The sequence below is a fragment of the Haliotis rubra genome, unplaced genomic scaffold (assembly GCF_003918875.1).
Source record: "Haliotis rubra isolate DU_JTF1 unplaced genomic scaffold, ASM391887v1 Scf198, whole genome shotgun sequence".
NCBI lineage: Eukaryota > Metazoa > Mollusca > Gastropoda > Lepetellida > Haliotidae > Haliotis > Haliotis rubra.
The window spans coordinates 1,216,104-1,243,895 of NW_025765980.1; the positions used below are offsets into that span (position 1 = coordinate 1,216,104).

At 37.0% G+C, this 27,792-nt stretch overlaps 2 protein-coding genes across 5 annotated transcripts; one reads left to right on the forward strand and one right to left on the reverse strand.

Annotated features, from left to right (window-relative positions):
- The first annotated feature begins 4,167 nt into the window (after positions 1-4,167).
- On the forward strand, positions 4,168-13,754 carry LOC124275086 (heterogeneous nuclear ribonucleoprotein D-like). Of its 4 annotated transcripts, none has more exons than XM_046710567.1 (10): positions 4,168-4,437; positions 6,499-6,539; positions 6,706-6,833; positions 8,842-8,994; positions 9,664-9,795; positions 10,550-10,649; positions 11,726-11,917; positions 12,593-12,631; positions 13,284-13,377; positions 13,580-13,754. In XM_046710567.1, the coding sequence occupies exons 1-9, from the start codon at positions 4,259-4,261 to the stop codon at positions 13,352-13,354; spliced, it is 1,035 nt and encodes a 344-aa protein (XP_046566523.1). In that variant the 5' UTR covers positions 4,168-4,258; the 3' UTR covers positions 13,355-13,377; positions 13,580-13,754. The 4 variants fall into 4 exon arrangements, with proteins under 4 accessions (XP_046566523.1, XP_046566525.1, XP_046566524.1 ...); XM_046710568.1 differs by having other exon boundaries at positions 4,170-4,437; positions 10,550-10,613; XM_046710569.1 differs by lacking the exon at positions 12,593-12,631 and having other exon boundaries at positions 4,169-4,437.
- A 2,923-nt stretch (positions 13,755-16,677) lies between these two features.
- On the reverse strand, positions 16,678-26,464 carry LOC124275059 (E3 ubiquitin-protein ligase RNF181-like). Its single transcript, XM_046710532.1, has 6 exons — positions 26,452-26,464; positions 21,576-21,696; positions 20,935-21,023; positions 20,406-20,521; positions 18,344-18,418; positions 16,678-16,967 (listed from the first exon to the last, which is right to left on the reverse strand). The coding sequence occupies exons 1-6, from the start codon at positions 26,462-26,464 to the stop codon at positions 16,908-16,910; spliced, it is 474 nt and encodes a 157-aa protein (XP_046566488.1). The 3' UTR covers positions 16,678-16,907.
- Positions 26,465-27,792: the final 1,328 nt, after the last annotated feature.

Here is a 27,792-nt window from a genome sequence, read left to right on the forward strand (position 1 = left end):
GGGCTACACGTGCTGGGGGTCAGGGTTCAGGGAGTGTGGTAAAATAGTCTCGTAATATAGATAATTTTGATAGTAACAAATTTAATCCCATTTAAATTGAAAAGGAGCCCCAGTGAGATTGGAGAACCTGAGGAAATCTAGACTTACTTAAGTCAGGGCTTTAGCATTGCAGGGGAGGACTAGGCAGATGGGAAAATAATGCGGTTCAGGGACTGTGAGACAGACTAGGAGTGTGACACAGACTCCCCACCCAGGCATATTTGCCCAGGACAATGTCCGGCAACGACTAGAGAAAATATGAAGAGAACCAAGCAGGCACTCGACCGCCATCCGACATATTTCTCAGTGTTGTGTTTTGACTGGATGCCACAGGGCTTCTGGAGGCAAAGTCTCCGAAATAGAAGGAGAAAGAAAGTTGATTAAATATAGTGCGATTGGAACGCTGGTCTATCTTAACTGTACTACTGTATGTTAAGAGTACGGGAGTTAGATTATCGTAGCACTAAGATAGCTTCATGCAATAGACATACTTTGAATATACATTATTTTGTTAAAAACAAATAATTCCATGTACATTTCAAAAGGACTCCCAGTGAGATACCTGAACCTGGGGAAAATCTAGGCTTGCTTCATTTAGACAGGGACCCGTGAAGGTCCGGGTTAGAATATTGGCCTTCAGTAACCCATGCTTGTCGTAAGTGGCGACTAACGGGATCGGGTGGTCAGGCTCGCTGACTTGGTTGACACATGTCATCGGTTCCCAATTGCGCAGATCGATGCTCATGCTGTTGATCATTGGATTGTCTGGTCCAGACTCGATTATTTACAGACCGCTGCCACATTGCTGGAATATTACTGAGTGCGGCGTAACACTAAACTCACTCACTCATTTAGACAGGGTGGGGGAAAGGGAACATAATGTGGTTCATGGATTATGGGTCAGACAAGTGGCACCGGGGCTACTGAACCTGGACAAACTGGGTCAGCATGATAGTATGTCGTGATCGCCGTATACACTCCCAGTTCCAACAAGAGCCTCATATAACCAATTTTAAGACCAGTCTGTCATTAATTTTCTTTTGCATCTTAGAAGGGTTATACATAACCGTGTGTAGTAACTTTTTCAACTACAAAGCTTTAATAACACTAACATTTGAACTAAATTTGACCTGAACCATTCGATTCCTGTCATTTTTTGGCGTGCTTATTGTTTAAAGCCGCACTCAGCAGTTTTCAAGCTATATGTCAGGACCAGACATTCCATAGATCGATATCCTGCATGAGTATCGATCTACGCAAATCAGATACGATGACATGTGTCAACCAAGTCAATAAGTCTGACCACCTGATCCCGTTAGTCGCCTCTTACGACAAGCATGGATTACTGAAGACCAATTCTAACCTGGACCTTCAAGGGTATCTGATAACAACTTCAGCTAGTTCACAGAAATCTTTGCGAGTATACTTTGCTTATCCGCTTTCTTGAGTATTACCAGTGTATGAAATAAGGCCCGTCCGACCGCCCCAGACGGTCTAGTGAAACTTTTAGATGTTCCATACATCTGCGTAAATTCATCATATTTGGTGTGGATAAATCCATTTTGGGCGGGTAACATTTTGAAGTTACCGGCCCTGGTGTCTGGCTGGACTTTTGGCTTATTTCATACACTGGTATTACATGCTAAATATAAAGCACAAAAAATATTAGCAGGTATACTAAGGTATACCAATATACTTGGATGAATAAGCTAGGCTTCTTTCTTCAAAAATATTGGAGTGAAGCAATACCTTTATATGAAGCAGAAATATTGACACTTATGTCGTTTTAAGACAAACACAAAGAGTACACTTATTTGACTGACTGACTGACTGACTGAGTTAAGTTTTACGCCGCTTTTAGCAATATTCCAGCAATATCACGGCGGGGGACACCAGAAATGGGCTTAACACATTGTGCCCATGTGGGGAATCGAACCCGGGTCTTCGGCGTGACGAGCCAACGCTTTAACCACTAGGCTACCCCACCGCCCCACACTTATTTGAATGTAAGACAAGCATTGATGTAAAGCATTACACCTAACACCATGATATAGGTTGATTATATAACCTAACATCATGATCTATTTGATTATATAACCTAACATCATGATCTATTTGATTATATAACCTAACATCATGATATAGGTGAATCAGATAATCTAACAAATGATATATGTGAATCAAATAATATATCATCATGATATATATGTAAAGCAGATAACCTATTAGCATGATATATGTGAAGCAGGTAATCCAACATCATGACATATGTGAGGCCTAATATCATAATATATGTGAAGGTGGTTAAGATGACAAAAATATATCTGTTGTGAAAGAAGTGTTGTAATATGAAGTTACTGATTGGTCTACAAGTGTACAAGACTTTTGGGTAAATTTGGCAAAGGACAGACTATTGAATTCCACGCAGAAATATATTTAAAATACTGTGATATTGATCAATATTACACTAAGACTAAAGTACACATGTCTACAAAACTGGAAAAAGCACCCGCTTCAAGTAAATATACTAACAATATAATACAGTTATATATGCACAAAGCTCTAGAAGTGAATATAAAGAAATTAAGTGTAAGTTTATGTTTTCTATATATGTTTATTCCATATAACCTATTAGCATGGTATATGTGAAGCAGGTAATCTAACATCATGACATATGTGAGGCCTAATATCATAATATATGTGAAGAGTAAAGATAGAAACATGTTGGAGAAAAAGGCATTCTGTTTTTATTTATCTATGTAATATTTATGACTGAACACCTGTACTATTTTGGACATTTTGTGCGTATATATACATATATATACATATATATATATATATATATATATATACATACATATATATACATACATACATACATACATACATACATACATACATACATACATATATATATATATATATAAAGGATGAATATAAATTTAAAGGATCGGTGAATTTGTCTTTCTCCTTGTTTATCCAGCTCTCACAATGTTAACTATTAGCTACATCAAACAGTCCTATTATGTTTATCGAATGTTTAAACACTGTAGAATTGGTCTACGTTTATTTGGCATGCAGGTTTCATAAAAAGAGATAAAGCACTATAGTAAATATACAACTGTTATGTCTTAATGTTTGTTTTTTAATCTATCAATATCTATTAACAATCGACCCAGTTTGCCATTTTCTAGATTCCCCGGGTAGCGTTTTACAAAGCAAACTCGGTACTATCGAAACTTGTTCTGAAAACCTACCGTATTAGAACAAAATATGTCAACTTTGTAATGTAAGATAATTTTATGTTACTTCCGTATGTGTGACCAGTTATCTTGTGAGATTATCACCAGATTTTATGCAGACGTGTGATGTTATAATTTGCAATGTGATGAATAGTTTATGTTATGTAGTAAAAATAATATTGTTAAACTTATGATGTGTCAGGAGTGTGATCAAGTGAGGTGAAAGATGAGTTTATCCAAGGGGTTGCATTACTGCACTTATTACAGTAAATGTGCAATATGTAAACTAAAACATTATGAATATCAAGAGGAGTATCATAGTAGTGTTTTCAACTTCGTATTAGCCCAGAGAACGTAATTCGGGATGGTCGTTTGGCATTAAAGATCTTGGCAACACAATGGATTGCACGAAGCCGCTTCACACATTAAAAAACAGTTCTCTTTGTGTTGTCTGTTAACTCGGCAGGCGAGTCCAGTTTCTCGTGATCGGAATTCAAAGAGGGGTGCAGTAAAGTGTATATCACTGTTTTACATTACTCATCTGTTTGAATTATTATTCCTTTGAAATGTAGTAGTGACAGTGGTAGCCATTCAGTTTGGAGTGACTCATAGTCATTGTAAAAAGATTCAATATAAATTATGCTGTATGTCATCCGGGTACTACTTTCAGCTCATGCTAAGTCACGTTTAATAGTGCAGACGTGCAGGAATAATATGCAATAAGCAAAAACTGAATAAGTTGGTTGCCTCGATCTCTATGTATGTCATTCCTGGCTGTGACATTTGTGATAACATTTCTGCGGCCCGGCTAAAAGCAAGTTCCACGGGGGAGCGAGTTAGATTGTGATCATGTGATTACACCAACCAATCGGAGCCAGATACACAAGTCACGTGGACATGACCTTGGACAAAGCCTTGCGCGCTTGTCTGCTGCCTTTTCTGTACAGGAGCTTGTAGTGTTAAACTCATTCGACACAATGGCAGAAGGAGACGCATATTCGCAGGCGGATTATTCGAATTTTGATGGTCAAAATGGGAACGATTTTGAAGAAAATTCAGGGGCATATGTACAAGAAAAAATGGAAGGCCAGGAAACAACAGAAGATGCAGGCTCCGGTGACGATGAATCTAAAGACGATGGAAACGAAGACGCAAGGTTCGTTGTATATATGAATTTACCGCAGTATCAATGCTTAAAAATACGCTATAACCAATTTAACGTTATTAAGGTGTGATACTTTGTATCAGCTAGCCTGATCGCGTCTTTTTTTTGCATCTTAACGACCGGTGTCGGGCCGATCTAGCATTTGGAAATTGGCGTCCAATATGGCGGCCGGCTTGCCATGTGCTTTCATTGTCGCTAGCTGATGACCCACTTTTGAAATTCCAATTACCAGCAGTAAATGATCAGTGATGTCGTGCAGCGATAATAACTCTTGATGGAAGGACAACATCGGAGTAAGGAGATACGTAATATTGTCTTTAAAAGAATGCAGATCTTCATTTAGGCCCGAGTGTGCAAAAGGCAGAGAGTAATTGCGTTGTACTACCTACCGGGGCGATTTTTTCATACTCTTTATACAAGCATAATGGCTTCCTATGCTACCAAGAAGTGGCGTTATATTTTCCCCGTATTCGGCTCGGGCCATATGGCGACATAGATTTGAATCAAAGGGACATTTTGCAGATAAGCGAAGGGATCTGATCACAATGGAGTACGTACGTCTTATCTCATAGTGTCGTACTGCCTGTATACTATGAAAAGCGGATTTTCGGTTGTTAGGTGTGTGATCAAAACACATAAGAGTTCCGTCCGTTTGTTAATAATCTTAGTGTATATAAATTTATTAAAACTGTTAGGGATGGGGGAACTCTTACCATGGAATGTTCAAATTTTCTGTGGTCAAGTTGTATTGAATAGGTGACCTTTTTCAATTTTTTCAAATGGTAGTTTTTCCCAACCTAAAATACTCCTTATAGGGAAAGTGTAACTGGTATCAGAATCCAAAGGAGATTATTGTGGCAAAAAAAGGCTTTGTGCACACGGTGCTCTGATCATTTAAGATCTTATACTGGTAGTGTTATACTAGTATTAATGAAGAAAAACATCAAGATTATAAAGGTTTGATCTCCAGTGGTCCATTTTCAGTCGGTTGCAGCGTGGAGGCATTTGATAACATGACAATTATGATCAAAGTATGCCATTAGTGATCAAATACCGATTCTCAGACATTTTAGAATTCAATCAGGAGGTCAGTTGTATCATACCAGTCAGATTATGTGTAAATCATGGTGAATAGTGCGATCTGCCAAATATAATGAACTAAATGAGTTGACCACTTGGGAAAGATTTCCGCCCGTTACCCCGGTATTGTTTAAAATCATATGCCTAAGAATATACGCCTATGTTTTTTTTATAAACAGTCTATGCTAAACCATAACCCTAACCCTAAACCCTTGAAATAATCCTAATAAATAGAATACATTTCAAGCGGGGTTACAGGCGGAACTCTTACCAATAACTTGTATGGCTCACATCTCCTGAAATTAGCAGTTTAACTCCAAGGTGAATTCCACAACAAAATGTTATGGACATGATAATCATATTTTGAATATTCTAACAAGCAAGTGGATTTATAAACTTTTGAACAAATGTCACACTTCACATCATTGCAAATTACTTTAAATTAGTTTAAAGGGATCTGAGCTGGTGCCCTCGAACATATGGATAATAGTCCATGCGGGTTACTTTTGAAAGTAAATCAAAATCTGTTGTTAAAAGAAAATTTAAGAATGGCAGACATATTCCATGCATTGTATGTTATTATTTGAAATGGATTTTATTAAAATAAAAAAGGTATGTTTTGGCTACCTGCTCAAGTGATTGTTTTTACTACTGGTTACCTGAAATGCTTTTTTAGCCATTTATAAGGGTACTATAGTATTTATATTGTGACTCAACGTGCCTGTTCTATTGTCCTTTTTGCACCTTTGAAGCCAAAACTTCCCACTGTGGGAAGATTTGATTCTGTCTTAAATATAATATTGACAGCCATATCTAACAGTCATCATTCATGTGGCATTTACTCAGGTGTTTTTTGTTTGAAAAGAATGGTATGTCTTAAGTAGGCATGCACGTCCCTTTCATGACATTTTGGTCAGGTTAAGTTTTTACATTATTTATGCAGAAAGTATTCACTTTCTTTTTTGTTTTCAGAAAAATATTTGTGGGCGGATTGAGTTGGGAAACCACATCAAGTAAGTTACCAGTGAAAGTTTAACAATTTTTTCATATAATTCAAGTTTCAAGAAAACATCCTGCACCATATTTAACATAATTATTACATGTTACATCTAATTAAGTTTGCAATGTTAGGAATCATGTTCTATAGCCTGGACTATATCTTTAAATTTTCTCTTGCAGAGGATTTGAAAGATTATTTTACAAAATTCGGTGAAGTCGTCAGCTGCACATTGAAGACAGATCTAGAAACAAAACGATCCAGAGGTTTTGGATTTGTTGTGTTCAAGGATGTAGAGTGTTTAGAAAAGGTAAGTTTGTTAAATGGGCATAGGTAAATTGTTATAAATGCAAGAAAAAATAACTTTCAAAATACTAAGTAAACTTTTGTAAGTGTTTGCTTAGCCATACTCTTTGAAACCAGTTACATATTCTTTGAAACCACATGCACGCGCAAACACACACACATTTGGGATTGTCTTATATGCAGAGATTATGATCAGCATGTGTAATTTGCCAAAAGAGCAATCAGCTGTGCACATTTCCTCCCAAGACTGACGATGCAGTCAAAATATACCTAATGAATAACTTCAAACAAGTTAATGCAAAAGGTCACAAGTTAAATAAACTACATATGTGTATATGGATTTTCCAGTGTTGCAAAATTCATTAAAGATAGCTAAAATGTCAGTTTGCACCACACTTTCATCAAATTAGCAGATATTTTTTACAAATGGTATTGTTAAAGTCAGTGGTTATCTCAGTCTGAAAATTCGTTGACATTATAGTCAAACTGCAACTGATTTAAATCGGGTCAAATTTCGGCATTTGTATCAAATGCATCAATAACGGTAATCTGATCAGGTATGCTGCCAAAAAACCTTCAGACTATTTCTCTGTATTTTATGTGAGCATTATGGAATGGAATTTTGATAAAAGCAATATACTAAGCCCAGATATTTAGTAAGCACTATTTTTAATCAGGCAGTAAAGTTGCCTGATGATTTAGTGGATTTGTTAGCATGGTATTTCCAGTGTTCCATGCACTTGGTAATGACTAAGTTTCGTGATGCCGATTGACATCAAAATGTTGTTCACTTGTCCACCATTGGTGTTTTTATACATCTAAGCAGAACCCACTTGGTCCAGATGTTTGAATCTGATTTTCATATTGTCGTCATGTCAGTTATTTTGTAACACTTAATTGGATTCTGTTTAGTAGAGTTGACTCTATGGACTGTTTTGATAGTGTTATGCCACCTCTAGGGCTTAATAATTATGTGACATTGCCAAAGTGAGTTATTTCTCTGTTGCCACTCCAAACAAGTTGCTTTCTAGCCTCAAAATGCAACTGTGAAAATGGAATTATCTGACACATTGCTATTATTTAGGTTATTTTGACTGTTGAGTCTCCCCACATGGGTACATTGTGTGAAGCCCATTTCTGATGTCCCCACCCTGATATTGCTGGAATGGTGCTAAAAGCGATGTAAAACTGAACTAGCCTTTGAGTCTCAACTGAGAAGGCTGGTAATAATTTTAGACGGTAACAGCTAGTGCAGGAGCGATTGACCTAATAATTGGTAAAATGGTAGATATTGGTTGCATCAACGATTATTGGGCATGTAAGATTAATCAATATTCATAAAAATGGAAACTATGTTGAAGGATGTTTAGTATTATGTTTGAATCGGTTAATGTCTGTATTTGAGTTTCCTCATAAAACTGCCGTGTAAACCGCTTACTTGCACGTGCGTGAGCAGGAAGTATCCTCAATCATTGTGTTTGTAGTATTAATCGGTGCCTGTTATGTTTACACAATGTTATGACTGTCCAGTTATTGCCCATATGAATTTTTTGATGCACTCAATAATAGTTAATTATTGATGGATTACAGCATTCCGATTATCAATCTGCATATTGTAATTTATTATCAGCACTGGCTACGGCAAAGTGTACATATGTATGTATTGAGAGATATGCCATTGCACTCTTTTTAGAAGTAATGCTTTATGAAGTAATTCTGAATTCTTATCAACATGTGAATTGTCAAATAGTGGTGTTCTGATTAATTTGAAGACTGATTGGATGGTTAAAACAATCACATTATAGAACTCAATTTTCTGTAATTGGAACAAGTGATTATTTCTCTCTTAGCCCTGATAGTGTTGTTTCTTTGAAGGTTTATATTAACTTGCTACAGAAAAGTTTGACAAAAGTTTTGAAAGAAATATAATACTACAAACATGTTCATATGTTGTGCATGTAGCCATGATATTTTTAGATATTTTGATGTCATATTATTTTTCTTTTCTACAGGCACTACTGGAACCAGAACACAAACTTCATGGGAGAAATATCGACCCAAAGAAAGCAAATCCAAGAGCAAAGGCAAATAAAATATTTGTGGGCAGATTAGATCCAGTCGTGAAAGAGGAAGACATCAAAACATACTTTTCAAAGTTCGGAGAAGTAAGTTCATAATCACTGAAAATATGATAACCCACCTGAAATATCTGCTTTGTCAGTGGTATCTTTGTTGGTGGAAACTTCATTCTTGGTTTAGGTGATGCGAGTTTTGACTGTACAGTTATCATGAAACCATGGAGTTTGTATATCATATCCAGAATTTCTAGTGCAATGTCAATCTCTATCTCAATGTGTACTTTTGTCTTTCAGAATTTTTTTTATAGATTGCATATAGTCACAAATATTTTGGCATGTCTATGCCCTAATTTCAATGAGGTAAAAAGGCAAACCTGGGTGACATTGCATCTGCAAATGCTAAAAAGTCAACGAGTGTCGGATAAGTCAATTGTTGTGTAATATTGATGTAGGTACATCTTTATGGCTTAATTTGTTTTGAGGTGTAACTGAATTTCATGGGACTTATAATTTAAGATAATTTTGCATAAGGTGCATGTTTTTCATACACAAGGGGAATACCAATTTCAAAAGTGCTTATAAGTAGACAAGGTAACCTGGGAGCAAACTGCACTGCATTTCAAATTTTAAATAAACAATTCTGAACATTGGTAGGTATTAGTGAGGTCAAGGAAAATGATAGACCTGCTTTAGTTTTCTTGTCATTCAAACACCTGTCTAGTTTTAGATATGACGAAGAAATAATCTTTTTTATAGGTTGCAAAATTGGATCTGCCATATGACAAGATCAAAGAACAGAGAAGAGCCTTCTGCTTTGTAGAGTTTGAAACAGAAGAGGGCCTCAAGAATTGCTTAGAGACAAATAAACACAAGATTGGAGATCAAGAGGTAAGGGTTTTGAAAAATTCCATTTTCATGTCTCAATTACTCTTTAATAAAGTCTATTTTCTATTACAGGTAAATGGCAAATTCATCTTAGATCTTCATTTCATCTTTCCTCCCATTGTTCATTAGAATTTTAAAAAAAGGGAAGACAATGGTATCGAGTTCCGGTTGGATGAAAACGATCAAGTAACAGATTTACCTTGCCTTCAGTTTTATGTCTAAAGGGTAAGACTGCTGCTTGGCAGTGTGTGTAATAGTAAGTGGTAAAGGCTCAAATAGTGATAGAGGTACCCAAATCTGATGATACCACTAAATGATCCTCGTTTTGTTCCGCTTTCCTGCAGGCGATGGAATTGGTGGGACAAAGGAGCCGAAATATTGCCAGTTGAGGTCTGATTCAGAGAGGTACCTCCGCATGTAACTCTCGCGGCAATGATAAATGTAAACTTGTTAAGCTGATTTTAGTTTACATTTATCGCCAGTTAAATATAGTTTAACCGCCCATCATCTGTGTTAAATTAAATATTTAACTGCATATTTTCCTTAATTTTTCAACAGGCTTCTTGACAGGGAAGTAATCTACAGTTTCATTTGCAGTATATTTGCTGGTTTTCAGGTTTGATAATTGAGTTTAATTTCATCTTTAATGATGGGCTTTTTCATTCCCCATCCCCCTTTTGTCTTTAATCCTAACTGGTTAGCTGTGTTGGGGACTCTGGAGTATGTATGTGTTGTAAGCCGTAAGATTCTTTTTCAGGTGGACATCAAACGTGCAACACCAACTGCTGGCAGGGGTCGAGGAGGCAGAGGCGGCTACGGAGGTGGGTGGGGATTTGGAGGCCGCGGAGGTGGCAGAGGTAGGGGACGATGTGAGCTGCATGGCCTGATAAAATAGTGGCTCCAGTAAAGGCACTACACTTTCATCCATTCATTGTACTCATTTCCAAGTGAAACGCCTTAGAAATATATTTTGTAAAATCCACATTTTTGTTTCTAAAAGTGTAACATGCATTAATTTCCCTTAATAATTAGCAAGCTGCTGCAAAATTGTCAAAAGTTCAATAATGCCCTTTCGGGTACTTTCTACCCCACACGAGTACAAACATGGCATGGATAAGTGTTGAGTTCCTGTTATTTGATGGGCAATTTTGGATCAAATGCATGATAAAACGGAAGGTGACATCAGATCTTTTTTAAATTGAGGAAATTTTGCATGTGCTGTTTGTGCAAAAAAGACCCCCGAAACATTGAAACAAACTGAAGTTTCTGTTGTGAAATTGTTTGCCATGTCAGGCCATTGTCTGCTCTTTGTCGTGTCTTGCCTTGTCATTGAGTGTCTGAATGTTCCCAATATTTACTTGAGCATGGTGCACAATAGGTAAATGTGCTGCCATTCAAACAGCTCAGACAAGCCAAACCTGTGGAATGTTTGCAGCATCACTGAATTGAAGCTGAGTATGGTACATTGTATTTAAGTTTTTTATTTGCCTTTGTGATTCTACACCATTATTGTAACTAGCTCTGTTTTAATTATTATTACTAGTTTAAATATGTATCTAGTTTAAATTCATAAGTAGTTTAAGTACAGTCAAGGGAAGTATTGCTATCAACAATCCCCTTATTTAAGGCTTTTGCCTTGCTTTCATAGATAGCCTTGGTAGGACAATAACATTCATTGCAGTGTCGTTGAGCAGTTTTTATTGTACTTGCAACTTTTAAAAGATAATGTTGATTTTGCTCTAATAATGTGATGAAATTATTTATTCAATTGGGCTTATGGTATATGTGAGGTCTCCAAACCTTGATACTATTTTCAGATATGTACATAATGAATGTAATGTGCAAGTCAAGCTGAGCAAACCGTTATGTTAACTGTGCCAACTGCATGTTATATCTTTTGAGTTATACCTTCATGATTGCATTGAATCTGCAGGTGGCTGGGGACAAGGCTGGCATCAGGCCTACAATCAGAACTACAACAACTACAATAACTACTACGGTAGTGGATATGGTAGTGGATATGGAGGCTACGGTGGCTATGGTGGCTACCAGGGATATGATTACAACCAGGGATATGGCCCATGGGGAGGATATGATCAGTATGGTGGATATGGAGGATACGGTGGTAAGTCTGAAATCGGCTTTCATTGAAGCAGCGTGTCCAATGATCTGACGGAATCCATGCCATCGATCTGGTAGCCCTGTTTTTGCAACCTTAATTTGTGAAAAGGTGACCCTAAGAAATATGAAACTTGGCATATTTAATTGTGATCTATCTCATATACAGTGTCATTTAGTAAAAGTTTCTTTGATTTGCAGCTTTAAGTGCCACTTCGAATTGTTCAATCTACAGAATTTGATTTAAAAAAAATTGTGCGTGGAAAGTTCAATGCCCATCTGAATTTTGTCTGGCAACATGGTGGAGGTCATAAGTGAAATTATTAGGACTAGGCATGGTACCATGGCATGTTAGTGTGCTTTTAGGCAATTGCAATATCTACATCTCCGGTTACAACTAATACTGCTTATTGGAGTTGGGGAAAACATTTGAACTCCATGAATGTTACATCTTATGAAATCTACAGTTATGACAAATACATGCAAAACAAATATTAACCCCTGCATAACACAGGACATGTTACATCCTCACATATGATGCCAATTATTCATGTGGATTATGAATTTTGGTTGAATGTGAAATATTTACCAACTTTTGAATGTTTTCTGACACACTGAGGAAATAGTATTGTTAAGGTTATCTGCACCTTGGTAGTAATGCTAGTTTTCTGTAATTTTGAAGGTTATGATTACGGAGGCTGGGGCTATAACCAGGACCAAGGTGAGTTGACTGCTGACTGGTTGTAGGCTAGGAGGAGACATGCTCGATTGTTTGACTGCTGTGTTGATAGCCAGCCAGGCACTTGCTCTGTCTCAATCCTCTTTCCATGATGGATCTCGGGGATGCTTCTCTAAAACCCCTTGCTTGTTTGTAGATACATCTAACACACATGTAGGAGCCAGGTTGTGTTATGTATTTATTTTTGTTATTTACCCCCTGCGACAGGTTCATATGCAGTGTAGAATTGAATAGTGGACTGTAGTTGTCATGTGGTGTTTGTCACTTTTGTGTTGGTGGATCAGTGTACAAGGAACACTCTTCTCTACATCTGTACTACACAGGGTTTAAATCTTGTAGTGTCACTTGCATGGTAGTGAATGGGATAGTAGATGTGCACTTGATGTATACAAAAGGTCCAGTGAAAACTCTGATGGGCATTGACGTGTCGGTTTGAATTGTTTTGGAACTTTGAGATGCCCAGCCCAGAAAGGAGTGTTTGGTTGTTTGACAGTATGCACTTTTTGTTGCTTTTGTTCTGTGGCACATTTTTTCAGTTTCTATGTCGAGAGTGCATGCTCCTGGTTTTTTCAACTCCCAAGTTGGCAACACTTGTTTCTCGTAAGCAACTCAATACCCTCTGTTTCTTTATCAGGCCAGCAGAGTAACTATGGAAAGGCACCAAAGAGAGGGGGTGGGGGCTACCACCCATACAACCGATCATAAGCCGCATCAGAGTAAAATTCATGGTAGGTCTCTAGAGAAGTCATAGTTGTTGACATTTGGCTGATAATTCATTTGACAAATTTACATGATGTCTTCAAAAAATGATCAAAATTTTAGTGAATGCACCTAGATTTAGCAGCTCACGACGTTCAAAATCCATTTTGAAAAATGACAGATTGACCAATATGAAGTAAAAGTAAAAGCAGTCTTTTGTCTCTTTCACAGGGTCTCTTCAGTCTGCAAAGATGTCATCGTGCTCGTGTGTATCATAAGACAGTCATTCAAGCTTTTTATTTCATTCTCACTAATTGTCATGGCCTTGATTATTTTTTTTCTCATTCCATGTATGTGAATAGATTTTACATGTCATCACAAATAAACAAAAACTCAATTTTAAAAAGTAGTTTTGTGATATGTTAATTGACAAAGACTGCTCCCTGTCTGGTAAAACTATCGTGGTTTCTCATCTGAGCTGCTTTCTCTAAGTTATCCAAGCTACGTAAGACCTCGGCAATGTATGGGTGGTATCTTGACTCCCTCTCGTGTCTAGGGTCGGAGTAGGTTAATCTTTTTTTTCTTGCATATGGGATTCTACAGGCTCTTGATGAGTATCCACGTCTTTTCCTATCGACGACTGGGAAATGTTTTACAGCAGGAGAGCAGTTTGCAAAGTTGGTCAGCTGCAGTAAACTTCCTCTGAAGGAAAAAGCATGTGGATTTATATATGCTCTCAAAATTAAGATCCATTAGTTTACTGCAGTTTCTTCCATAGACTTGCTTCATGTTGAAATGGAGACTCCGGACAGGTGCAGATTTCTTTCATTGACATTTGGGACTTTTCAGACGGACCCTCGCACTTCTGTATATGAACAGAAGTGATCTATTGGACTTACTCCTGGATGTGTAACATGGGTTTTCACAAGTTAATTATAGTTTTCTTTAAAAATCCTAAAAACAATATCTAATGTAGTTATTGCTGAAGTGTGATCCTTGTCATCTTTTTAAGAAGTAACAAATGATATTTAACTTTTGGAAACCCTGTTGACACAAGGAACAAAGCAACAAATGGTGCGACTTTGTCATTCATACTGGGCATATTGGACTTGGGAGTTTTCACGTACCTTTTGCATGCATCTTGTGCACAAACATTCAATAAATGTAGGTTGCAACAAAAAGTGCTTGAGACACCGACACTTATCATTTATGGTTCCTCTCAACAATATACCAACCAATGCAGCTTAATGTCCTTGAAATGTGTGTTTAAGATTCCTGAAAGAAATTGGCATGCTATGACCACAGGTCCATGCATGAAATAAATTAATGGTGAATATCTAGACCTTGTGACTTAATGACTGTGGTTTTCCATATATATTACGAGTCAATTCATCAAATATTTTGTCGGTCCATACTTCCAAGCAAGGATTTAGAAAAGGGGTAACAAAAATATAAAAGTGAAAGATTGATTGAAATTTTCATTTCTCTGTTGGCATATTTGGCCCTTGTGAGTATTCGGATGAATAACTAAGTGTGCTATGCATCAAGGTTAGATGATGGTGCAGAAAGGAAATTTTAGTTATTTGGACTACGTATTCCTTGCATAAGAGTAGAAAACAGATTGTTTGGGTTACACTTTTAACAATTTTATACTTTCCATAAATGAGAAATACTCTATTTTCATGGGGTTTGCTGGCTTTCCACAAGCTATTTAGCCCTTTCATTGTCATTATTTTACTGTTTACAATGGTGATCTTTAGAGCTTGAAAATAACTGTTCACAATCATTGTCATTTCATTTAACATAAAAATGCCTTTTCATGCAGAATAGCCTTCAGTAATAATATGCTTCACATGTTAAAATCATTTCTGGAGTAATCAGCAAACTTGAGTAATAGACTTCTTAGTTTAACTAATAATGATTTTTGAGCAGTTTTGTGGTATGGGAGTGGGGATGCTTAAGGTTCCCAAAATGCCATCTCGACCATGTGCAATTTATGGATAGTGGAGACCCCAATCCTGATATGCCTCGGTTGGTCACTTGGTATTACTATGAGCAAGGAATCAAAGGTTGGTGAACACAATAAGTATTTATGAAGTTTGCTGAAGGATGTTATTGGAAGGTCAGGGTTATTCGATGTTAATAATGCATTAGAGGTCAAAATAACCTTTAAAATTGTGTGACCTTTTTCATCTAATAAGTATGAAAGTAATACAAATAACCAGTTTATTTGTTGAGACAAATGCCATGAGGACATTTTGATTGACTGTCAATGCCACAGAAAATGAACCAGTTAAATGTTTAAATTTGTTTTATTCAAGTCACTATTCATGTATAATCCAACAACACATCAACATTTCGGTTCTTGCACAACATTTTAGGGAAATAGACAATGTTCATTGACAATTCAACCCCCATACTGCTTGACCTGGTGAAATGAGGGGGGAGAAAATTGTTACAGATCTGATGTTACGTAGACTCATTTTTGGGCTAACACTTATACATAAGGGTTAAAACTCTCCGTTCACATATGAACACCCTGCATGCATAAACAAAAGCTGCATTTGATAGGTCCTTCATTCATCTGACCGTACAAGATGACAAAGTCTGTTCTGTGCTTTGTGTTGGTACAAAGTAAGTTCTTAAAATTGAATAATTACCCATCCACACACCACATTCATGAATTGTCTATGCTCCCAAAGTGCTTATAACATGGCTTTGCAAAACATTCATATCTTATTTGAACAAATAAATATCATTTTTCATTACCAATTGTCTTTTAATTCCATTATCTGAAATATTCTACTTTGTTCATTTGGTGCTCAGTTTAGCTTTTTATACAGATTAAATATGACAGCTAAAACATGCTGTCTTATCCAGGGTTTTACATGACGCATGGTTCCTGCGTATTTGATGTAACAATTTTGTAAACGACTCTCAAAATATTATCATACGCGTCAAGCTTGAGACAAGTTTTATGGGTGGCCCTCACAATTCAATTCAATAACATTGATTTGATAAGCAAAAAATGATATTGTTCGATGATAGTTGACTTTTACAGACCTGTCAGATTGTATCCTGACTGTTTGAATTGAACAATGCTGTAGTTACATTTGGTGGTGTGACATACAGTTACATACTGAGAATGATTAACACAAAGAAATATTTAAATTTTCATGACTCCCCAAAATAACTTGCGAGTCACCATGACTCCCATTTTCAAAAGTCTGTGTAAAACCCTGGTCTTATCCACAACCAGTCCCTTCATTCCTGCCACCTTGCATTTGCTTGTTGACTCAGTCTTCTTGGATAAACTAAAAACAAATATAAATGGCAAAAGTTTTATTACACGAAGATGGTGTGATAATGGGGAAATACAGTGATGAAGCCCCTTCTGCATGAAAATGGTGAGTGTTATGGGAATATGTGCAGATCCAACCCAAACGGAATTGTTAATATTCTTCCAACAAATTAATTCCAGCAAAGTATTTCCCATTCCACATTGATAGATCCTCTTCATGCTACTATTCTTGATTAATCACAGTATTTAGATGTTGCATCATCCAAACATGGAGTTGTGTAAAGATTCCAGCTCATATTCACGTTGTTTGGCTCGAGCCTGGAATGAAAGAGTTGCTGTTACCATTGGTAGTCACAAGAAGGGTCAAGAGAAGCAGCCTAGAGAGACATGTGCTTGTGTATTGACTACTGTTCTAGCAATTTGAGTTAACATCAGAATACAACCACTGTGTTTATATTGTTTGTAAATATCATGTTTGTTAGATTAAACTTGCTCTCTGGTAACTGCAAAAATTTCTAATGTGATTGTCGCCATATAGCTGGAATATTGTTGAGTGCGGCTTAAAACTCGTTCGCTCTAATGGGATCGGGTGGATCATGCTCGCTGACTTAGTTAACACATGTCATCGCATCCCACTTAAGTGAGTCGCTTGTGCTGTTGGTCACTGGGTTGTCAGTCCAGACTAGATTATTTACAGTCCGCCGCCATATAGCTGGAATATTGCTGAGTGTAGCCTTAAACAACGACCATCCCAAGCTATCCGTATTCTAAGACCAATATGAGTCCAATTATTTTTAAGGTTCTACATATTTTTGTTACTTGGCAAAGTATTTTATAGGTTACTGTAACGTCGTCATATGAGCGAAATATTCTCAAACACGATGTTAAACCCAATTTCACCTCACCTAGGTTACTATATGAGTATACATTTCTTCAATGTTGCTTCCCTTGATCGTAGAGTGAGCTGTTGCTTACTACAAGCTGAAGGTTGACGAGAATGTGTCAAGTATCAACCATGAAGAGTAAGCCTGGCCTACCAGTGAGATTGTGGAAAACCAACCATGTGGACTGACTGTGTTGTCTGGCTCATAGACGTCATCACCCAGACACACCACAGACCTGCCCGCCCGCCCGCCTGCTGCAAGCTGCAGCCGACGATGATATGCTAATTCATTTTAAGGTGTTCTGCATCTCTTAACCGTAATTTGAATTCTCAGAACACTTACACATTGATGGCAAATTTAATCATTTGATGACTATGATAATAATAAGAATAATCTTGTTTGCTTTCATTAGCCACTGTATTGTAAAAATGAAAACTGAATGTAATTATTAAGAAACATTACTGTGCAAGTTGTAATATCAATGTTGAGATATAAGGTTCATTCCATATATAATCTTGTCAAGCAAGGTAATTGTCAGTGGCTCTAGATAGTTTCTCGAATGTCAACAGCTGACTACGCTGTGTGAAATTAACTTGTGGTATGTGGTCAAGGACATGTCTCCACAGAAGTATAGAGCCAACAAGCTACATATCCATGCCAAACTCCGGGCAATAGCCTATGGAGAACCAATTGAGCAGCGCTCCTTACATCTGAATGCGTAATGTAGCAACAAGACGATCGCTTCGAGCTGGTTGATAAGCTCAAGCTCTGGAAGTTGGGAAAGTCCCACAGAACCAAACCCACTCTTACCTTGTGCTTCCTGTATTCCTCGTAATCGGGGTCATCTGTCGGCAGTTCATGTCGACACACAGGGCAGGAATTAACCTGCAAAACAAGGGCAGCATGTGATAATAAACACATCTGTTGAAAACAAATGATTAGAAGCTCGCTCTGTGACCCATCACTGTTTGGTTTATAAAGGCCTACAAAGTATGATAGAAACAAAAATGCAGAAATTAACAGAATTTGAACTATAGTGGCCTACTTCAGGAAATACTGCAAAATTTGAATTCCGATTTAAATGTGTAAAGCCAAGCAGTGATGGGTCACATCCAAACATTGACAGACATTCTGTTCTCAAATGTTTGTACTGTGTTGTAATTTGTTAAGAGGAATGTTCCAAGGTTCATATTTAACAAACGGTGCACTTTTCAACGAGTTCAGTAATTAAACTTCAGCTTTCTTTACAGTGAGTACTCTAGTCGGAAACTAAGATTTACAAGATATGCAGTAATGACGTTTGTGCTTTACTTGGAAGTAAACTTTCTATACAGGGAGTACTCTAGTCGGAAATAACAAACAAGATATATTAACATACAGTAAGGATGCTTAACTAAGCACTGCAAAGTTGTTTTAATAATTATTTTGTAATTTGTCATTTATGTAAAAAGATCATTAATTTTCTATTGTAGCATATTAGTTTGGTGAAGGTATCACATTACATAAATGCAAATTATGTTAAGTTGTCATTTTTTTGTGTATATTTGTCAGTTAATCATAAAGGGATTTTAAAAATGAGAAATGGTTTTCTACATCTCAACTAAGTAAGATTGTGTTTTCCATCAGTAAAGTCAGGCTACAATTAAATCTTAACTAATGTTGGATCTTGTACTACATTCCTGTCATGATTTTGTAATAAAGAACTTAAGTATCTTCAAAATGCTAGCTTTTTGTTGTTATTGTTTGAGGCAGTGGTGAAAAAGCTGTTTCTGCCTCAACCTTGTTAAGTTCAGTAGTTTGATAGATAGAAGCTATTGTATGGATTAAAACTTCCTATATATCTAGATGTTTCGCTTTAGATCCCTAGACCACATCACATCTATCTAGATATTTAAGAAGTTGTAATCTATACAATTGGTCGAGTTCTTAGGCACTGCAGAAGCCACATCTATCTCGATGGGGTTTTTTTCTACCACAGAATTTTATTTTGACTTCAATTTGACTGCTGCTGGTGCCTTGGGGATGGGGATCCAATTAGCTACAGGTTTCCTTGTTTAGGGTTGGCAGAGAAGATTGAAGTGGCATGTATTGAATGGGTTGTCCAACTGAATCCAGGTAGTCGTCTTCAAATAAGAAATCTTTCTATATATGAGCATTGAAAATGTGCCTAACATCAAATGGCCCTAAAGGAGAAGAGAAAAGATTTCCAGCATTCATTTCTAGCTTTATTTTTTAGTTGATTGTGTGACAATACATCTTGTGAACTTGTGCATGTACATACTTTCAGGATTGCATTTTCAAACTTCAACACAATGCCGATATAATAAAAATTGGCTTTGGTGAATGTTGATCAGTTCGGGTTACAGTAATTTGAAACATGTACATCATGCCCATTGACCCAACAGAACCAAATGCAGGAAATCACTGCATAGTTTACAAGGAAAACTGAAACCCTTGGATAAAGATTGTCAGTTATTTATACGGTTGTAAAATATGTTGGTTAAATGGCAAAACCATACTATTTCAATGACTTGGCCAAGCAATTACACAATCCCACCACCTGGCTATATTGCCATCAACCTTCCTGAAAAGAGATAATCTCATTCTTTGTGTGTGCATATTGCATCATGTCGAATGTGATGTTTCATTTCAGAATAAAAACATGGTACAGATATTTTTAGCAGTTAAATGGGTTTGATATCGCTATTATCAATTACCTGGTAGTTGACAACAGAAACTTGTACCCATGTGGAGAATCGAACCCAGGTTTTCTGCGTGATGAGCAAACACTTTAACCCACTGCCCCTTTGTTATAATGGAACTGAAGCATTAAATGCCCATACTCTAAACATTAAACGCGACAATAACTTACTCGCTGCAGCCAAGGTACAATGCATTTTGAGTGGAATTGGTGTTGGCATGGCATTGTCTTTGTTTCGTCCTCTTCATCAAATTCCGCAAGACACACAGAACACTTGATACATTGAGCTGAGATAGAAAAACAGAGCATGTTATTAAATGGCTTACTGAACTGAAATGCATTGATAATATCCCATTCAAGAACACTTTGACTGCCTGAACTCCACATCTTCTACCACCATTGTAACGTGTGGCTGAGCGGTCTGACTTTGTGTGCTGGCGATTAGGTGCCTGACTCTGAGGGTGTTGGTTTCGAATCCTGGATGGGACTCAACCCCAAAAGGTACTACAATCTGTACTTTACTAAGAAAGTGCAATCCCAAATATAAGGTGTTACATTTAACCACTTTAAGAAATGGCATCGTGTATTTCATCTCTACCACCATTGTGTACTAATTTGATAACTTAATAAGTGAAAGCACAATGTTCCCAAAGGCCACAGAAAGCTGAAATCAACACATGTGAGCCACAAATCCATCTACCTGCTTGTGTTGGTCCTATGAGTTTAGTTGGAAGATCTTCAACAACTTTCTTAGCAGCTGGAGGAACCTTTCGCTCTCCTCCAAAAATTCTAGAACAAAGTCAAATCATTTACTGGTGCTTTATATGTGCCAAATATTAGCTTAAGTAAACTTCCTGGGAATGTCACAATATGCTTTGGTAACACTACCATTCACAATACTAGAGTCATAATACATTACTCCATTTGCATCATTTGTTGCCACCACTGTGATACTGCTGAAATATTGCTAAAAGTGGCGTAAAACTACACTTACTCACTCATTTTTTGCCATCATTTTCTAACTAGTTTGCTGATGGAATTGAATATGGGAACACATGAAAGTTCAAGTGTTCCCTTATTCATAAGCAAGTTTTCACCCACAGTGCAATACAAAGCAAGCAAAAGAAACCTGGGTAAGGAAATTGGAACAATTGCACTTATTTGTTTTCATCAGTATATTCAGCATTTAATTCTGATGACACAGTAAGTTAACACAACCAAGTCTTTAAAGTAAAGTAACCACAAGCAGCAATCATAACCAGCAATTATACAATTAATACTACTATCTGCCAAAGGAAACTAGTTTGGAATCCCTCTATAAACTAGAATGCTGCTATTCACCTGTTGAAGTCCTCGTCTGCTGCATAGCCTGTGTCAAGCAGCAGTCTGGAAACAAAAGGGAAGCAACTTTCATACAATACCAGATTAATCTTGTTGCACGCAGCATTATACAATATGATGTCTATACGTTATCGAGTCTGGATCAGACAGTCCAGTGATTGATGATGTGAACCTTGATCTACACTATTAACTATAGAAAGATGTGATAAATTGATAATATTCATCAATTCTCACAACATGGGTTGCAGAAAAATATTAATGCATTTTGACAACTATGTTGACCAAGAAGGGAGTTAAAACAGACATGCCAACATTAATGAATACTTTCTGTCGAGGTATATATTAATCATTTTACCTGTTTTTCTTAAGGCATCTACAAAAATCAAATGTTCATGAAATCCAATCTAAAACATCAGACCTTTTAATCCAATACAGAAGTGAGTGAGTTTAATTTTACACGCAGTTAGCAATATTCAAGTTATATGGTGGTGGTCTGTAAAATAATCGATTCTGGACCAGACAATCCAGTGATTAACAGAATCAGCATCAATCTACGCAAATGGGATACGATGACATTCCAATACAGAAAGATCTGTGAACCATCAGTAACCTCTGGCTGCCCTGTCTAAATGAAGGTTCTTGAGCAAATGTAATGTCAGCTTTCTTGAATTATTTTGCTTCCTTTTCTATCATAGAGACTCACAGAGACTCAATATATACATATGAACACACACACAACACAAATATTTCTTCACTGGTATACTGGTATTCACTGGAGATGCCATGACACCAAAAAGCTGCAATATCTACTACAACATAATGATCTGAAACAGACCAACATAATATCTACTACAACATAATCTGAAATTTCTCTCGAGTTTAAACACGAAACCTCACACAAAGTGAAATTGGCTTCTACTGTGATGTGAAAACAGCCCCTAATAATTTTACTTTTTTTGCATTATACATTGTTTTAAAAACAACAAATGAAATAAAGTTTGATAGGACAGGATCTTTGAAATTTGGAAGGGTTTTAGGAATAGATATCTTTCTCAAGCATGCTATGTGGCAAGGACCTATAAAGGTTCTACCTCATATTTCTACTTCGTTGAGGGACAGAGAGGAGATAAAATGGGGTTTCAGATCAGAAACTTCAGCAGTGATATAGTCGAGGCCATTCCACAACAGTAAACTGACATTCTGACCCGTGAAGATCCGGGATAGAATTGATCATCAGTAACCCACTCTTAAAGAGGCACTGACACAGAGCAATTAATGTTTCGCCCCAACAATCTAATTATGGGGACTGGGCAGCTGTCCACCATGGCAGAATTTCTTTAACCTTAACTAGTCATACAATGAGAAGGGTGGATGCCCATCAGATGCTGTTATTTGAACATATCTCTGGTAGCTCTTGTTCTTGCTGGTGGCGCAGCAGAGATTGCAACCCAGTCAAGAATTCTGGGATATCATCCAGGTAGTCACGGGGGGAAAATGATAACAAAAGCAGCAATCAGTCCCAGAGAATTGCTCTGGATCAGTGTCCCTTTAAATAACAGTGCATGCACGTATGTTTGCTGGGACTAGACAGGACTTATGTTTACATTTCATGACACGTTTTATGGATAACAACATTTTATTCTTTTCACGACGTTTCAGAGCAAATTCTAGCTCCTTCATCAGGTGAATGCTGAGGTGGTGAGGTGAAATTGGGTTTAACGTCGTGCTTGAGAATATTTCACTCATATGATGACGTGCATGCATGTGTATGTGCGGCTGCTTGTACTAGCCCAGACTGAAGCTGGTTTTATAGTGCTAGGCCACTGAGATATATCAGTGTGAAGCATGAATACCCCACTCAGACACATTATACTGACTCCGAGCCAACCAGTCCTTGCCCATTAATGCCGAGCGCCAGGCAGGGACCAACAAGTACCATATTTTAACGTCCGGGGATCGAACCCGCGACCTTCCGCTCTCCGGGCGGACGCTTTAAACACTACACCACGGAGGCGGTCGTGAATGCTGAGGACTGAGGACTAATGTTGGTCTTAGAGGAGTAGCACACTGATGATATGCCACGCTGTAGTTCTAAGCTGACTAGTTCTTGTTTCATCCCCTTATTGCCAAACACAAGGAAGGGTAATAACAAGTGCCATCTCTTAACATTGTCTGGCATGATGCAGCTAAGGTTTAAACCACCATCCTTTCACTTTCAGTAGATGCTATATACACTAGACATAGGAATCGGACTTGAGATACAGGAATCAGGTTTGCTGGTTTGAATGATTCTCTCATGTACATGTCTTCTGTTGAGGTATCATATCAAAGCACAAGGAGCCGCGATGCGGTCCTATACAGTCAAGACATGACCCTGCATCACGGCCGAGAACACCACCTTCATCATAAATCCTATTCAGGTTCTAGTGGCCGATTACCCCTCGTATTTTCTGATCATTTTTTAAAAATATTTCCCGTGGGTTTTTGACTGAAAAGTCGATATCGATGTACTCCCAGATAATTTCCCTACACATACACGTAACTGTCATGTTTTCATAACCATATATTTAGATACTAATAGGCCTGAAACCCGTTGAGTTCTTGTTTCAACGATAGCGAGCTGACATGTTGACATGTTGTGCGCATGCGCCAAATTTCTATAGTCCGTATCGGAGGACGTTCTACCTTAGCGGTACGCAATACTCACTCTCGCCTCCGTTTCGCGCGCTCGTGATTTGGGTGAATCACACTTAATGTATATTATATTTATCTGCTTTTTGTCATAATTTACAGATTTTCCTTGCAGAGAGGATTCCATTCATATCTCTACAAAAAGATATGTCCATGGGACCCAGCAGATTTATTAATGTACAACGTAGTGCACAGAAGACTTAACCCCCTGGAAGCAGAGGTTTATTTTCTCTGAAGTTCTGAAAAATGAACGTTGAGCGAGAATTGCGTTAGTGATGCACTGCTTCTAGCTACGGCTATAACACAGATATGTAGAGTATTAAATTTCCTATCCGATGATGTAAATTTGAAGCGCAAATACACAGGCGATTTGGAAAGTAGACTTTGTTAAAGGTTGTCCGCAATTTTATTATGCGTTGAAAAGCAGTAAATGTCTCCGCTTACAACGTGATGATTTCTTTATTTGGAATCTTTAATGAATCTTTGTGCGAATAAAATACTTCGTGGTATCTGAACGACATAACAATATATGAAATTGATTTGTATGCTTATGTATAACTTTCTACGTTCAATGTGAAAAATGGCTTATTGACGAAAGTTGATTTTCCTCTGACGTCAAGCGACAACAGAGAGGACACACGCACGCACGTACGAAAGCGCACGCACACACACACACACACAAACATATACACGATGAGCCAATCTGTTTCAATACAAAAATCCACATTGTAACCGGATACGTTTTGGTAGTATCACAAATTATAATGAATTAGGAAATCGCTCATGAGAAAGGAGGTAATAGCTAAATGGATGGTGCTATCTACCTAGAAATTAGTTCTTAGATTCCCAAACTCTATTGATTTTGGAGATGTATTTTGACTAACGTTTCATCATTATTAACAGAGATCGAGCCTTATTTTCAAATGTAATGAAATTACTGAAAATACGACACCACATTAGTTGCATGTTGTACATATTTGGCAACCCCGGAGAAAGATAACATCTGTATGTTGTTTAGTATATATCTCACCTAATTTCCGTTCCAGGTTATCTGATGGAGATGAAGTGAGTGTGTATTGTTTTACGCCACTTTTAGCAATATTCCAGCAATATCACGGCGAGGGACACCAGAAATGGAGGGAGTGATAAATGAATTGTTTTAGTCACGATATGGCTAAAATATTGCCGGTGTGACTATAATCTCAACTCACTCGCTTTCCATTTGAATAATGTCCTGGATAGATAAACAATTGGATAGTTTACCATGTATCTTACTGTGTACAACGCGAGCACCTGTTTCGCGAAAATCAAATGTAATATTTATGCTCGAATATTATGCCCGGATCTGGCTTCTGATTGTTCATTATCATGTGGCTATTTTCTTCATAATTATACGAAGAAAGGTGAACTTAAAAATACCCTTTTGGTACGGAACTGTCAGAGGGATGCTTGCGATTGGTCAAAAGGAGGACATGTCATGGTTTTTTTTACGTTTTTTTGGTACAGTTCTTGCAGAAATAAAGTGAACAGTTTAATATCATGTCATGGGATTATTGGCAATATATATATAGTGATTACGTCGTGTATATTATAAGCAAGAGTCATCAGAATATGACATATCCCCCCGGCCCCCACATATTTGAAAGAACAAATCATCTGACAGTTACTTAAAGTCCAGCTTTATTTTTTTTAAGACTAAGTCCAAATCGTTTCCTTGGAAATCATGAGTAACATAAATGGCAAAAATCTGTAAATGGCAAAAGGCACCATTTCAAAATTTGCCTAATATATCTGCCAAGTTATTTTGAAAGATACTGAATGCTTTTCAAGTTGTGCTCCGGAAATGAAGCTCACCCCTCCCCTTTTGGGACTAAGTACGAATCGTTTCCATAGAAACCGAGAAAATAATAAATCACAAAATTCTGCAAATAGCAAAAGGCACCACTTAACGTACACCTAGTGAATCATTAAACGCCTTTGTCAATAAATAGATATAATACAAATTTCATAACCAGGATAATTCCTAATAAATATGTGTGTATATACATCTAAAAATATATTAATAACTTTCCTAAAGTGAAACATTCAGTTGTACTAATATATCCTCTAAAGTATTTTTCTTTGAGAACTTACAGATCTTATCAAATCTATAAAAAATCTATGGAAAGAATCTCAGATTCTGTACCATTGGATAGCATATTGGAAGAACCATTCGATCCATGTAACCTCAGAACTTTATACATGGAGGGAAAAGTATGCAGATTAATCTATGCTGCAGTGTAAAGGATATTGCCTTAAAAGAAAACATAGTCAATAACAATGGCAAAATGATATTTATACAGAAATATCGAAATATAGTTGGATGGAAAACTATTTACCGTTAAGAACAACGTATAAGACAAAGTTAAGATAATTCCAACACCATACTGTTCATAGAATGCTGAAACAGATAAAAACATTTTCCAATATAAAATTGTAGCATATTCTCTGTATTCTTTCTGCAATGCTGAAACTGAAAATGTCATTCATTTGTTATTTGAATGTACACAGGTAAAACTATTGAGCCACAACCTTATAAAATAGATAGAAAATAAATCCGGTACTAAACTAAATGTAGAATAGAATCACCTCATTTTTGGATTTAAAGAAAAATGTAATGACGTCTGAATTTGATATACCTTGCAACAAACATTACGTCTACACAAAAAAATATCTCCATAATACTACCGAGCTAAAACACACCTCCTGAAATCTATATCATTCAGAAAAATATATCTCATACACAGTCTGTGAATACGACAAATTTGTGACCTTGTTTTACATAACCAGACTATATTGTACAGCTATGTCTACCCCGCATGTTTAACAATAATTTACAATAGATTAACTTCAAACATTCATATTGTCCAGCGAAATGTAATTTATGACTGTAATAACTAATAACATTCTAATCTTAAACTAAAGTCTGCTTGGATCTTTTTTAACAACACAGAAACGAAAATTTGGAGAATACTTGAAATTCTCGGCCAGGCGTTGAACTGGAAAAATCGTGGTCCCGGAGAGTGAAAGTGACAAGATCGTGCCCCCTTAAGTGTCCTGTGCACTACGTTGTACATTAATAAATCTGCTGGATCCCATGGACATATCTTTTTGTAGAGATATGAATGGAATCCTCTCTGCAAGGAAAATCTGTAAATTATGACAAAAAGCAGATAAATATAATATACATTAAGTGTGATTCACCCAAATCACGAGCGCGCGAAACGGGAGGCGAGAGAGAGTATTGCCTACCGCTAATGAAGAACGTCCTCCGATACGGACTATAGAAATTTGGCGCATGCGCACAACATGTCAACATGTCAGCTCGCTATCGTTGAAACAAGAACTCAACGGGTTTCAGGCCCATTAATATCTAAATGTATGATCACCAAAATATGACAGTTACGTGTATGTATAGGGAAATTATCTGGGAGTACATCGATATCGACTTTTCAGTCAAAAACCCACAGGAAATATATTTAAAAAT

Coding starts and splice junctions, on each gene's coding strand:
- LOC124275059 (XM_046710532.1), bottom strand. Junction 20,522..20,934: donor CATAGGACCAACACAAGCAG/GTAGATGGATTT, acceptor TTTCTATCTCAG/CTCAATGTATCAAGTGTTCT. Junction 16,968..18,343: donor AGGAATACAGGAAGCACAAG/GTAAGAGTGGGT, acceptor CTTTCATTCCAG/GCTCGAGCCAAACAACGTGA.
- LOC124275086 (XM_046710567.1), top strand. CDS start 4,259: ATGGCAGAAGGAGACGCATATTCGCAGGCGGATTATTCGAATTTTGAT. Junction 6,540..6,705: donor GAGTTGGGAAACCACATCAA/GTAAGTTACCAG, acceptor TTTCTCTTGCAG/AGGATTTGAAAGATTATTTT. Junction 6,834..8,841: donor ATGTAGAGTGTTTAGAAAAG/GTAAGTTTGTTA, acceptor TCTTTTCTACAG/GCACTACTGGAACCAGAACA.